General features: G+C 57.6%; 1 protein-coding gene across 11 annotated transcripts; it reads right to left on the bottom strand.

Annotated features, from left to right (window-relative positions):
* Positions 1-3697: 3697 nt before the first annotated feature.
* On the bottom strand, positions 3698-12725 carry CCDC9B (coiled-coil domain containing 9B). 11 transcript variants are annotated; one of them, XR_009563041.1, is made up of 13 exons: positions 11660-12533; positions 11280-11448; positions 10835-10907; positions 10525-10680; positions 10309-10434; positions 9437-9636; positions 9053-9111; positions 8448-8501; positions 8249-8348; positions 7924-8092; positions 7620-7662; positions 5288-7555; positions 3698-4910 (listed from the first exon to the last, which is right to left on the bottom strand). XR_009563041.1 is itself a non-coding variant. In XM_060294464.1 (13 exons), the coding sequence occupies exons 2-13, from the start codon at positions 11725-11727 to the stop codon at positions 6990-6992; spliced, it is 1713 nt and encodes a 570-aa protein (XP_060150447.1). In that variant the 5' UTR covers positions 11728-11773; positions 12587-12725; the 3' UTR covers positions 3698-6989. The 11 variants fall into 11 exon arrangements, 7 of the variants coding, with proteins under 7 accessions (XP_060150447.1, XP_030698799.2, XP_030698802.2 ...); XR_009563040.1 differs by having other exon boundaries at positions 3698-5401; positions 5798-7555; XR_009563042.1 differs by having other exon boundaries at positions 5798-7555.
* Positions 12726-14088: the final 1363 nt, after the last annotated feature.

Here is a 14088-nt window from a genome sequence, read left to right as displayed (position 1 = left end):
AGCTCGAGATTTCTACACATATGATACCACAGCTTTGGAATTTTTTCTGTCTACCTTGTTTTTTGGTTTTCACTAGGGAATCCTAAGATAGTGTGTTCTTTCGTTGAGTATTTATATCCTGTTTTGAAATGCTGAGTGGAGAGCATCTACTTGTTTCTACATGTTTCTTTAAGGGGAACTGAAAGGTCACGTCCCGAGCTTTAGGGCTACCACAGCTATTTAAAAGGGATAATAATTGCCCTCCCCTTCCTGTCTGCAGAGAATGGTGGTATTTCTGGAATTGCAATGCAGTAACAAAAGGGCCACAGCTGTACATTTTGTTGTTCTCCCTGGATGGAGGGAGGGACCACAGTGGCCTTGCTCGTTTCAGAGGACCAGCACAAAGCTCAGTGCCTGGCACTGTTGATCACCTGGTTCATCACTGCGTTGGATAGCATTGGCCCTAGAGTCATCGTGGTGTCACTGTCATGATCCACTTGTGTAGCCACAGGCGAGAATCTTGGTTCAGGGAGGTGAATTGCTAGATCACAGCTGCACTGGCCGTTCTGGCTGCGGTTTCTTCACTGCCAGGTTGCGGGGCTTGGGCTTGGCCTGCCTGTTCTTGCCAGGCGCCAGGAGTCCACAGCTGTATTCCATGTGGTGCTTCAAGGAGGCAACAGAGAATATGTAACCCATTCATTGTCCCCTTTGTCCTGGCCCTGTGGCCAATTTGAGCTATAAAAATATCTGCTCTATCAACAGTTTTTGGGTCGCATCTGTTTTACTTGCTGACATAACATGTAGGTTTCTGCTGCCAGAAAACCTGTGTTATGCTCTTTGTTCCCTCCAGTAGCTAATTTAAAAATACAAAGACGAAATCTTTTTTTTAACCACACTCCCAGGCTCTACCAGGCTGTCTGTCCTAAGCGCAGAAACAGCCATGGCTCCCAGTGGCACACAGTGTCCTTGAGCCACCTGGTCAGTAAGGAGCACCAGAGCCAAACCAGCTTCCCTGTGCCGCATTCCATTCTATAAACATTTGTTAAGCTGCTCCTATGGGACCAGAAAATTACCATACAGTTCTTGCCCTCAAGGAATTTACAGTCATGCCAACAAGAATCTACCCTTGTTACTTTCCTGTTTCCTTAACTTCAGTAATCTGTTTTTACAATAGCTCATCAGTTAATCAGCAGTAAGATTCTAACCTTCCTTAGAACATTTTCTGTAAACCACTACCATTATTTCAAGAACTATTTATTTATTGCCTACAGTATATGAAGTGAGCCTCAAAAGTCCCCAAACCAACTTGTCCAAAAAAGCAGTTGCTGGTTACCAAGGATTTCCTTTTACCTCTACCTCTCTCTGCTACCTCCATGTTCAGAGGATGAGTTGAGGTCTCCTCCCACCTTGTCCTGGAGGCCACCTGTCCCTTCAGCTCCCTGCTAGTAGTCTGGGCAGTGCTGAGTCACGGCAGCCAGTCTCTGAGCTGTAGGCAGCTCACATATCACGAGGATCTGGGTTGGGGAGGCAGTGTGCTCTTCGGAGGGACCGCTGAACTGGAAGCCAGGCAGCCTACGGACTCAACGATGGCATGGGTTATCGCCTGTGACCTCTCTCTTTCCTCCTAACCAAATGGGAATTCATGAGAGCAAATGGAGCTAATAGGTGTGACAGGGCTTCGAGATCTTGGGAATAAAAGAACAGTATATTCACATGAGGTAATTAATATATTTTCAAGGGAGGGACTGTCCCTTTGGGCAAAAATGATGCATGGAAAGGAATGTGAAGGGGCAGGGAGTAAACATTACACCAGTGCCCAGACCATCAGCATCAGCATGACCTGGGAACTTGTTAGAAACGCCATGTCTGAGGCCCCATCCCACACCGACCGAATGAGAAATTCAGGAGGAGGAGCTCTGCACTGTGTTAACCAGCCTTGCGGGTGTCGGATGCACGCTGGAATGTGAAAAGCACTGGCCCAGCCTTTCCCTCTGATTCAGTAACTTGGGGTTAGGGTATTACGGTTTGAACAGATGGTTATCCAAAGGTGACTTTTGACCCTCTTTCTTGGTTGAAGCCAGCTGCCCTGCTGAGGGAAGAGGAAACACTGTGTCCCTAGAGTTTAAAAAGCCTTCATTGTTGGTTATTTCTTTTTTTTTTTTTTCCGGTACGCGGGCCTCTCACTGTTGTGGCCTCTCCCGTTGCGGAGGCTCCGGACGCGCAGGCTCAGCAGCCATGGCTCACGGGCCCAGCCGCTCTGCGGCATGTGGGATCTTCCCGGACCGGGGCACGAACCCATATCCCCTGCCTCGGCAGGCGGACTCTCAACCACTGCGCCACCAGGGAATCCCCTGCCTCCTTCTTAACAAGCTCTCCTGGGCAAGCTCTCCAGCAACCTTCAAGAATAGCCAACAATGGGGCTTCCCTGGTGGCGCAGTGGTTGAGAGTCCGCCTGCCGATACAGGGGACACGGGTTCGTGCCCCGGTCTGGGAGGATCCCGAATGCCACGGAGCGGCTGGGCCCGTGAGCCATGGCCGTTGGGCCTGCGCGTCCGGAGCCTGTGCTCCGCAACGGGAGAGGCCACAGCGGTGAGAGGCCCGCAAAAAAAAAAAAAAAAAAAAAGAAGGAGGCAGGCCTGAAAGAGTCCTCCCTCCCCCTCCCACAAAGGTACTGATGTGTTTGCATCACCTCCTGCCTTGGGGCCTGCAGCTCCTCCAGCCAGTCCTTAAAAGGAGCAGTGGGTGCCACATTTGTCCTTTCTGGTGCCAGGTCTGTGCTATTTCACTTCCCCGGCGTCAAGTGGATGCTTAACGGAAGGCCGTGACGTAGGCCGGCAGACTTGCTGAGAGAAAGCAGCCTTGGTCTGTGCCTTACGCGGCTTCTCTCATTACCTTCCCCAGCCTCGCCTTCTCCCCCTCGGTGGGGCTGTGGTCACCCTGTGTCAGCTCTTCCTCGTAAGCCCTGATATCCCTCACTCAGGAAGAGACGCTTGCGGGGTCTGTGGACACTGATAAATGACTTAAGAGGCAGAAGTGAAGCGGTGCCTTTAGTTTCTCCTATTCCCTTGACCCCCCCTGATTTAGTCCCCCAAATAAAAAGACATGTCCAAAGTGGGATTTTTGCCATTTCCTTTTTTCTTTTCAGGGTCCAGTGCCATCTTTCCCTGTTATTCCTGTCCCTGAGGCTAGGGTTTGGGGTGGAGCTGACTGGTGGTCAAACCTTCCAAACTTGGGACTTGTTAGATAGCTGGGGATCCCCTGCTTCCAGGGATCCCCAATTACCCATCTCTTGATTATAAGAAAATACCGGCATGCTGCTCCTTTGGCTGATAAAACTTTGGGAGGCATGGAGCAAACTCCACAAAGGAGTTTGTTTCTGGGGAGTGAGTGCCTGAGATTGCTGTGATGTAAACAGAAGAAAAGAGGAAACACTCTGAGCTGCAAGAGGCAGTGTGCAAAGTCAGGGGGAAATGCTTAGGATATCCTTGTGATCCAGTGGGTGGATGAGGGCAGAGAACATTCCCTGTAAGAGCAGAGTCACTTCATGATGCTTTTAACTCAACCAGACTACCCCGGGGGATTAAAAGCAGCTCACTGTCCTAGAAGGCTAGGACAATCCATCCCTGTTTCCCTGAGAGTGTATTGACTCCAGTGACCATGAGACTAAAAGAGAAGATGATGGAAAAAATGGAAAACCAAGTAGACAGAGATCACAACAAATAGCTACTTTATTTATTTGACAGATATTTACTGAGTGCCTTCTGTGTGCTCCTGTGAATAGAGTGCCTATGGTGTGCCAGGTATATTTTGCATATTCTCATCTTCTTCTTAACAACCCTTCATCATAGGTATTACTAGCTCCATTTTGCAGGCAAGAAAACTGAGGCTTTTAGATGTTAAAATTGACCAGAGTCATCCAGCTAGCAGGTGGCAGACCTAGGATTCGGATTCAGTCTCTCAGATTCCAAGGCCCATGTTTGTTCCCCTCAACCATGCTGCCTATCACACAATGTAGTTACACAATGTGTTCTGCTGCTCCCCCCTGTAAGGGGATATGGGCCAGGACAGAGATGCTTTCCACCTCTTCTGCCCTCCTTGTTTTGAGGCCTTAGGTAAAGCTGTCATCTCCCTGCTGGCTCCCTACTACCCACTGCACTCTCCCTTGTCAGTTCCTCCAGCTCTGTGCCTGGGCTCCTGAAGCCGCGTCCCATGAAGAACTTCCCACCTTTGAGGAGCAGTCTTGTCTGTTGGTTGGAGAGGAGCAGGGAATCCAAGAAGACGGCTCTCAGCCAGGCCTTTAACCAAAGGAGCCAGAAGGAAACAGAGCAGCCTTCCATGGTCCCGAGCTTTGTGGAGGGATGTCTACGCTTCCCTCCTGTTCCTTAGCTGGTTCCATCCTAGAGCAGGAGGGGTGGCCCCCAGAGCTGCTGGTTCATTGCTCCTGAAGAAGGGCTCCCCTTTTTTGAGAAAAGTTCGGTGACGCTTGCCTTGCACTACAGTCCTCCTGCAGTGAAGACGTCCTGTGCCAGACTCCATTCTCTCCAAGCCCTAGTGACTCATTCCCATGACATCCCTTTCTCCTAACATCCAGAAGGGAGAGAAGCCCTATTTCTCCATAGCCCTTTTGTCCGGCTTCCTCTCCTGCTTAGGTCTTGCTGTGAGGCCTCAACCAGAGCTCTGCCCAAGTTCTACATCCCCATCCCATAGTCAAACATGCCTTGGCACGGACCCTTTAATGAAGGCACATCTGTACACTTGGGGGCACTGGGGGCTGGGGGAAGTTTGTGAATCTTAGAATTCAAATTCTGGATCACAATTATTTGGGAGACATCTGAATTCGAGGCTGCCCGAACCTGCTCTACCCCAGCTCCATCCTTTGGGAGTCGTGAGTTGCAGAGCCAGTGCCATGTTCCAAAGCCACGCACATGTGACTGGAAGGCAAAAGGAAAGCTTGAGCTTGGACTCTTTCACCCTTGCCTTTTCATATCTCACAGGGGTCTTCTTCCCTCAGGCACAGAATGTTCCCAAGCCTTTCCAAAATTCCTCTGATCAGTCCTCACCTCTTCCAACCCCCTTCACCTCATCCCGTTCCCAACCAGCTTTCTCACTCCCCACTACAGGAAGTTGACACCACCCACTCTCAAGCATCTACCCAGTGCGCCAGTGTCCCACCCAACTCTGAGGCCAGGAAGCCCCCACCGGGCAGGGGCAGCCTGCCTCCATCCCCTACAGAGCCAGCGGCCAGCCCTTAGAGTCTAGAGTCTGTCCTTGCCCCTAGCCGTCCATACACTCTAGTCCAAACCCTTACTCTCACACTGTGGTCCAGGAAGCAGCAGCAGAGGCGGCACTCAGAGCCTAGTAGAAATGCAAGTTCCCGGGCCCAGCCCAGACCTCCCGAGTTAGAATCTGCATTACTCTGCACCTTAATGTAGGAGAGGCACTGCTCTAAACAATCTGATCTGCCAAAAAGACACCCCCTCCTCATGCTTCCTCAATAGAGGGGGTGGAGAGCGGAGCAAGAGCCAGTGAGGAAGCCCAGCCTTCACACAGTTGAGCCACAGTTTAGGCCTCACTGACAGTGGAGAGATGCTGGGGATGATCCGGGCACTCCCTGGAGAGCCCAGAGAGGCTGGTGAGGCCCAGGACCCTCAGCAGAGAGGAACAGCCGTGGCCGAGCCACGTGGGGAGATCCTAGCAGGGGACTGGGGGCAAAGGGTACACACGATGAGAAAGGGAGACGTGCCTGCCTTTGCGAGCAGCGGCGGGATGGTTCCCTCTGGGCTCCTACTACCATCCCCAGCCCCTGTCGGGCACCTACAGCCAAGGACGGCTCCTGCTGCGCAGCCTGGGTCTGCCAGATGCAGGGGTTTCTTCCCTCCCTCTTGCTGGCAAAGTCACCGTCGCCCACCAGCTGCATTGCTGGTAGTGGGTGCTCAGGAAATGTTTGTTGAATTGAGAGGAAGCCACAGCTTGTGCGGAGACGTGGGCCTCAGGGGAGGGATGGGAAAGGAGACTAAGTAGGAAAGACAAGTCCTGATGTCATACTTAGCTGGAGTCGCTGTTTCTCTGCCTCTTGGGTCACTGCCTGAGACCTTGCTCTGGCATGACACTGGGCAGGGAGGCGGTGGGAGGAGGAAGCTGGAGATGGCAGGAAACGGCCCTGGGTGGCAGGCTCCCTCTGCCCCCGTTCAGGGCGCACTCCATGTCTGACCTGGGGGTGGGGGACGAGGTCCCTGACGGCGGGCTTCTGCGCCTGCTGTGGGGAGAGGAAGCTGGCCCCTCCTTCCTCCCCCCGCACCGCCCCATTTCAGAGACTCTCCAGAGACCCTTCCTTTCACAGAGACCTGAGCTCTACTCTTCTGTCCCCAGCTCTGTCCCTGCTGGCTGTGGCCTCCCTTTCTCTGGGCCTCAGCCTCCTGGAAGAGGAGGCTGAGGCCCAGAGAAAGGCAGGAGGCCGCCAGCTGATTGTGAGATCCCCAGGTTGGCCATCCTGTGAGTGTTGGACTGTGATTCACCTGGGTGCGAGGCAGGGGTGTAGGAAAGGGCCCGAGCCTGGGCTGGCCATGCCAGCTGCTGAGGCTGTCTGTACCTGAGGAGCCAGGAGCCGGCAGCCGGAGAGGCAGGCCAGGCCCTGGGGGTGATGGGAGCCAGGAGAGCCAGGTGCTGAGTGCTTCCAAGCCTTGTCATCTCGCCACGGTCAGGGAGCTTGTGGCCTGGGCAGCAGTAGGCTTGGGGCAGGGCTTGCCAGCCTCACAGACCAGGTGTGGCGTGGGGATACGCCAGGGGCTCTACCTGCAGGTGAGAGCACACACGTGCACGGGGGGGGGGTGCCCGTGAGGTGCAGGGGTTGGTTCGTTGCCTTCACAGTGTCACCCCACTGGAGAGTCTGCCAAACTGCTCGGCCAAGCTGCCACAGCCGCCAGCCAGCGCGTGCCCAGAGCTCAAAGATTTTTGACGGTGTCTTCCCTCCTCCCCTCCCCAGCCCGGCCCCCTGCCCCCGAGAGCTTTGCTCAGCATCTTCTTGCAGGGGCAGGACCCCCTGTCCTGCGCCTCATACCTCCTGCGCCCCTTGCCCTTTGGCTGCCTCCTCTGGGGGGTCTGCTTCGAGGTGCCAGGACCTGCTGGGCCCCAGCCTTGCCAGGCCTGTCTTCTCTGGGTTCCAGGGGCCCTGCCTCTTTTGGGGGCCCAGAACAAGTCTGGGCTTCTGGCTCAGCCTGGGGCTCGGTCCACCCCAGGGGCTGCTCGTGACCCTCCAGCCAGGACACAGGGCTCTCCTGGGTCCCAGGCCTTGGACTGAGCGCACACGTGCTCTCCCCAGGCCCAGGGCTACTGGCACATCCTAGAGAGAGGTCAAGGGGAAGCAAGTCCGTGTTTCGTGGAGAGCCAGGCTCAGGACTGGCTGTCGAAGCTCCTGACTCCCCTTTTGGCTCCTCTGGTGCTGCTGATGCTGGAGCTGGGCTGGTTGCTGGGACACTCATGGGTCCGCCCGGCTCCATCCTGCTCGGAGTTTGTGCATGTTCCTTCTCATCTGGAGTCCTTCTGGTGCTTGGGCTTCCCTGACAACAAGAGGTCGGCTCTGCTGGTTGGTGAATTCAGGGCTCATGCCCCTAGCCCGCCCCATCCTAGGCCCAAGTACCCACCTCCTGGCTCTCCAGCTCCTCCTTGCCTCCCTTCATTTCCCACCTGCAGAAACACAGAACATGGCAGGCCCCACTACTACCCATCCCACTTCACGTCACCTGCTCCATAGCCAGCAGCCCATGTCCTCCAGGGAGGAGCGAGAGCCCAAGGGTCTCAGAGGAACCTCAGAGCCAGAACGAGGCTCCAGGATGCTTCCCTTCCAGCCCAACCTTCCTCCCCAAACCCAGCCACTTCCTCTGAACACCGCCCACCGTAGCCCCGTTGCAAGTCCCCAACTGCTGTTTATGGCCAAGCCTGCAGCACCTTGAGTTCTGTGGGGACTCCGTGCGTGTCCTGGCCTGCGCTGCCTGGGAAAGGCGCGCCTGACTTCCCAGGGGAGGTAACTGCTGTAATTACCACCAGCCTCCCTGGACACCAGGCTCTCGCTGCTGCTGCTGCCTTTGCTGATGGCCTCTCCCCGCATCTCATTAACCTGCCACAAGGCAGCAGTCAGCCAAGAGGCAGAGGCCCCGGGGGCTGGAGCAGGCACCTGGGCCAGTGCTGGGCCTGACCTCCCAGGGGCAGGGGAGGGCCAGGAAATCAGGGAGCCCTGATGCCTCCCTCGATTTTGCTCCCTGCCACGTGTTACCTGCGGGCCCTGCCAGTCAGCCTCTCTGTCCCCCGAGCTTTGCTGTGCGTGGCCAGCGCCACCAAAGGTCTGCTGGCTTGCCCACCCCGAGTAGTACCGCCTGCAAGAGATGGTCCACAAATCAAGAGAGAAGAGGTCCATAGCAGCCCAGCTCCTCCACCAGCCCATGGGACCTGCTCCTCCTCCTGTCCCAACTCACCTTTGCCATCAGGGGGAAACGGTGGGGGCTGTAGCTTTCGGTGGCCCCTGGGGCCTAAGTGGAAAAAGGAAGTGGGGAAAGGGTGGGCGTCACAAAAGACCCAAAGCAGGAACATCAGTTCTTTCGGGACCAGGAAGCCGCCAGCTGTGAGTGTTCTGGCTCCCAAAAAAGAGCCCTGGCCTGGGGGTCAGGGGAGCTGCGTCCCTGCGCTCGCTGTGTCACTCCTGACTAGGTGACCGGCAGAGCCTCTCCAGCCTCGAGTTCCCTTGTGTGTAAAATGAGGGGCCAGCGACGCAGAGTTCTGTTCCAATAACAGGCGAGGGGCAGCTGCCGCCCACAAGGGACCAACACCTCAAAAGGACTCCAGCGCTGACTTCCTGGTGAGCCCTTCTCCCCAGACCTTCTGGGGTCAGAATCCAGGACAGGGGCTGTGGGTTCGGAGGATGGGGAGTGGTGCCCTCCTCTGATAGGGAAGAAGAGGAAGGAAGATGTCCTTCCATGCTTCCTTCCAGCTCTGAAAATAAGTGGCAAACCAAGAGACAGGGAACAGAGAGGAAGCGGGGGCAAGGGGTGAAAAAATCCAGGAAGGGTGGGTGTTGGCTCACCCCTCGTGCTGCCCACCCTGGCCGGGCCCTCTTCCCAAGGCTTGCTGGAGTCCTGTGGCCTGCGTTGCAGAGAGAGGGAGTCAGGTGGGCTGCTGGCAGGGAGCACAGAGGCTACAAGGCTGCCGGTGGGCTGACACCTCCTGCCCCAGTCCCAGCCCCAAGCCCAGCCACGGAACCAAGGACAGCATGGAGAGGGTGGGCCCGAGAAAGGTGGGAAACGCAGTGCCCACACACAGCCCTGAGCCCAGGGTCCGAACAGAGGGGCAGGCAGAGCCTCACCACCCTGGGGAGGGTCCCAGCAGCCCTCCAAGAGATACCCACAGTTAGCCCAACTCAGCCCCACAAGCATGTCGACCCAGCAGGAGGCCCAGCCCTGCCACCCACGTGGGCTTGGCCTTGTCCAGGTCCCACGGGCGGCGCCAGTCACCCTGTACGTCTCTGTGCCGCGCCAGGCGAGCCAGGTCGATCTGCTCTCGCTCCTGCTTCCACTGGGCGTAGTCCCAGCCCACCTCCGGGGGCCCCCCCACTGGCCGGCGGGGAGCTGGGCCTGGGACCAGGCCTGGACTCTGGGGCTCCCGGACACCCTGCAGGGAGAAGACACAAAGCACCACGGGGTCGAAACAGAAAGAGCCCTGAGCTTGGAAAGGGGATCCAGAATCTACTAACCCCTTCCTGTCTCAAGGCCTTGAGGTCGCCCCACCAAAAAAATTAGATCCATTCCATCTCTAACATGTTGTTTGCTATAGGCACGGTTTCCGTCCACGCGTTAGCGGTGTCTTTGGGGCAAGTTACTTAAGAGAGCTGTGTGTCATTTCCTCATCTGTAAAATGGGGATAATAACAGCATCTATCCACAGAGTTGTCGCTGGGGTGTGTGGTCAGGTGCAGGCAGGGTGGAGAGGCACCCAGCGGCTGTGAGCGAGAGCCGAGACTAGGGGCTGCTGCCACCTAGAGGTCACACCTGGCACATGGCCAGTCTCTTACACCCTCCCGACAGACCTCCAGACCCCCCCCCCCAGCTTGCTACCAGATGTCCAGGTAGGGTAAGGGGCTAGGTCACACCTCTGGCTTACACTGTCTCTCACTGCAAGACCCACCCAATGTGGAGACTGGCCAGAGAAAGGAAGGAGTGGGAAATTCTTGCAGGTCCTGCCTGGGCCACGTCCTCGCAAAGGGGGACATATGTGACTCAGCTTCTATGCCTCCCCCGAAAGGGAACCACCACATTCATGTCCCCAGCCCCTCTTGAAGAGCTACCTTCCGGGCAGGATCTGAGCCGATGGCCATCTGCAGGGAGGAGCTCCGGCCCAAGCCCCCTCCAGGTGACCCTTCTGCCCCCTGGCTCCTTGCTCTGGTGGGCTTCTCACTTACGATCCGCTTGGCCTGGGGAAGGTGCGGATGGGCAGTGTGGCAGAGCCAGAGAAGAAGAGGCTGCCTCCCTGGCGCCCGGCTCCCCCCACCAGCACTGCTCACCTCGGCTTTGTTTTCCATGATCACAGCCAGCTCCACCCGCTCCCCCAAGCGGAAGGCGCCCGCGTGGGCCTCTGCCTCCTCATCCTCAAGCATCTCATTGGCTGCTCCAGGTCCAAGGGCGCTCCTTGCCCAGTTCCGGCTGACCACCCGCTTCCCCTGCAGAATGAGGGGCCGTGCCGTTACGCCACATAGACAGCACTGGACAGAAGCTGGGGCTTGGGCCCTTTGGGTGGTTCCCCAGGCTGGGTTCCAGCCCTGGCCCTCCCTGGAATGCCCACAGAGGAGCTGACGCTGCGAGGCGTTCACATACCAGTGGCATTAGGTTATCCGGGCCTGGGGCCACCCAGGGGCCCAAGACTCCACGGTGGCCCATCATCTCTGAGCTGGGAAATCCAAAGCACTCAGACAATGAGGCTCTGTCCCCCAGACGCTGTTCCTGGCATTCAGCCCCACGTCTCTGTGCCCCTGGGGTTTGGGGTTTACGAGCGGCCTGTGCTTGGGGGTACGGGTGCAGAGCTCTGGGGCTGGAAAAGGGCATGAAGAGGCTTCTATCTGGTCACCTTTCAGCTGTGGCTCTTTGGGTATGGGGGCCAGCAGTGGCCTGGGCTGCATGAGGTTGGGAGCTGGTAGGTATGCCCCAGAATGTAAGCGGGAGAAGCAGAGGAGCGGGGGCAGCTGTGCTCCCCTGGCACGGGCTGGGCCTCCACCTCCTTGCCACCCCACCCTGTCTGCCGGGTGGGTCTTACTCCAGGAACCTGGCTGATGGTGACAGTGAGGCCGTCAGGACGGAGGAGCTCCGGCGTGGTCCCAGCCATGCCCGCCTGCTCCGCCTGCCGACGGTCTTCCTGGATCTCCTGTGGGAGGGCCCGGGGTCAGCACAGGCCATGGCCCCCCAAGTACACAGAGAAACAGATGTCGACAGGCCTACACAGAGAGACACCAGTGGGACACCAGGGGGCAGAGGCACTACATCACAGTCCCCAGGACCCTCACAGAGCCCCTGAGATGGAACGCACCCAACCTAACCCTGGTCCCAGGCCCAGAGCCTGCAGGGAGAGACAACTATTCAGGGTCTGCAGATCGGACAGGGAGTGCCAACCCAGTCAGTCCTCCCGGCCCATCACAGCCCACTCACCTGGTACCTGCGCAGTAAGGCCTGGTTCTTCTTGCGAAGGGCAACGATCCTCCTGTCCAGCTCTGCATCCTTCTCCTCCTGTCTGCTCATTGGGGACTCGGCCCCATGAGGCCCCTGCAGAGGCCAGGGGGCCCAAGCTCCTGACTGCTGGGCCCATCCCTTACCAGCTCTTCGACTTTCACATTCGCCCACTCTACCATACTCTTACCACCCAAGGAGCAGACTCCAGACCCAGAGCGAGGGTCACGTGGGGAGATGGCCCATGGAAGGCCCCCCAGCCCCACCCCTCTGGCCTCTGTGCCCATCTTCCTGCCACCTCTGAGGCTCAGGCCGGGGCCTCATACCCAGGCCTGCAGCTCCCAGCAGTGGCTGCCCCTCCCCCCAGCTCTCCTGGGAGCTCCACTGCAGAGCAGAGCCTGGAATGGGAGTTATAAATGGCTCTGGCAGCGGAACCTGCTGTGACTGGGAAGTTGCCAGGGTATTCAGGAGGTCGAGGGGGGTGCTGTTTGGCTCCCAGGCCAAGAACCATGGTGAAAAGAGAGGCCCCTGCTCTGTCCTCAGCTCCCAGGCCCTGGACCCCACACCCCAAAACTGTGCCCAGCCTGTGGGAAAGAGCCACTCCCACGGGCCCGGCCTCTCCAGGCCCTGAGCTGCCGACGGTCAGTCGGGGCAGGAAAGAGCCAGCTCCGAGGGCAGGCCCAGCCGGGGAGCCCCCCCGGGGCACACTGCCTCAGCACCGAGATCCCCGAGTCCCTCCTTCTCCGGCTGCAGGGACCCCGTCGTGGCTGATGCCCCTGCCCAGCCCCCCACCGGCATAGGCACGGCCCTCTTCCTCCCAGGCCCAGCTGCCCCCAGCTGCCCCCAGAGTGTGGCCGCCTGATGTCCCAGCCCCAGGAAGCCCCCCGCCAAAGGCAAGGTGCCACTCACAGCCGAGCGCATGGCAACAGCAGGCACCGAGAGATTTCCAGAGCAGCCCTGGGGGAGCCAGAGCAGGAGGGAAGCTGGAGCCACCGGAGCCGGGCCTCTGCTGGCCTCTCCCTGCCGGCTTCACCGCCCAGCACACGAGATCATGTTGTGATTACAAAAGACTCCTCTGGGCTCCCGGCCAGGAACGCAGTGGCCACCGCCCTCACCATCCACCCTCAGAGGGCGAGGATCAGGGCCCCGGCAGCCAGCTGGCCCTGCCCAGCACCTCTCCCTGCCCTGCCCCGGCATCCCCAGACGGACTGGCAGGGACTTCTCCCTGGAGGGTTGAGTCTACACAGGGGGCCCTATGCTCCAGTGGGACCCCAGCCTGGGCCTGCCTGCAGACAGATGGGCAGCCAAGTAGCCCTCTGGCCCTCTCATTAGTAGAGAAAGACCTATAGCCCAGCCCATTGTGCTCCCTGGTCCAAGGGGCCCAACTCAAATGAGCATCCCCTGTCCCCTCACTCTCCCCATCAATTCTGGTTTAAGTAATTCGAAGGGATTAAGAAGCTCCCCTCCCCTAGGCCACCAAGTACTACCACATACCTAAAATAACACCATTTGTCATTCATTCCTTTAGGTTCAACATTGTCTTCCCTGTATTTTCTTTATATATATATATATATATATTTTTAATATTTATTTATTTCATCTATTTTTTATTTTTGGCTGTGTTGGCTCTTTGTTGCTGCGCGCGGCTTTCTCTAGTTGGTGGTGAGCGGGGGCTACTCTTCTTTGTGGTGCACAGACTTCTCATTGCGGTGGCTTCTTTTGTCACGGAACACGGGCTCCAGGTACACGGGCTTCAGTAGTCGTGGCTCGCGGGCTCTAGAGCTCAGGCTCAGTAGTTGTGGCGCACAGGCTTAGTTGCTCCGCAGCATGGGGGATCTTGCCGGACCAAGGCTCGAACCCGTGTCCCCTGCATTAGCAGGCAGATTCTTAACCACTGCACCACCGGGGAAGCCCTTCCCTGTATTTTCAAGTACAGTTACTCCTGGGACACTCAGCTGTCCAGGTCACCCCTTGGTGTGGGGAGCATCCCTCAGGGTCTGCGCTGCCACAGCTCAGGGCTGGCCAACAGCCTTCCTCCTTGGCTCCTAACTTGGGCCTTTCCTGGCCTTGCTCTCCAGGGATGGCCCTTTCAGCCTCTCTGATCCCGAGAAAGGAAGCAACGTTTCCTGGGAAAGTCTCTCCCCAGATCTTCCCGGTGCATCTGAGGCCGCTGTCTCTGCCCAGGGTAGCAGCTTGCCTGGCAATCCCACCCTTAGTGCCTCTGGGAGCAGGGGTGGTCTCTCCGTATCAGGAGCACCTGGGGTATGGTTCAGTAGTAACAGATGCCCAACCTCCAGGCCCTGAAGGGCAGGTCGGAAGTCCCTGCATTTCCCCTCATCCCTGATTGACCAGGCCTATTTCTCTAATTCCATGCATGACTTGTCCCCTTCTGTCTCCAGAGCAGAAAGCCC

This window comes from Globicephala melas, chromosome 2, assembly GCF_963455315.2.
Source record: "Globicephala melas chromosome 2, mGloMel1.2, whole genome shotgun sequence".
Lineage (NCBI taxonomy): Eukaryota > Metazoa > Chordata > Mammalia > Artiodactyla > Delphinidae > Globicephala > Globicephala melas.
The sequence above is the reverse complement of the archived record's forward strand: the minus strand, read 5'-3'. Positions and strand labels throughout refer to the sequence as shown.

Excerpts from the sequence above, each read along its gene's own strand:
- CCDC9B (XM_060294463.1), bottom strand. The coding sequence starts at position 11,816 with ATGGGCCCAGCAGTCAGGAGCTTGGGCCCCCTGGCCTCTGCAGGGGCC. Across the intron at positions 10,681-10,834 it reads CGGATAACCTAATGCCACTG|GGGAAGCGGGTGGTCAGCCG; the intron begins GTATGTGAACGC and ends CTCATTCTGCAG. Across the intron at positions 10,435-10,524 it reads TCATGGAAAACAAAGCCGAG|GCCAAGCGGATCGTAAGTGA; the intron begins GTGAGCAGTGCT and ends CACCTTCCCCAG.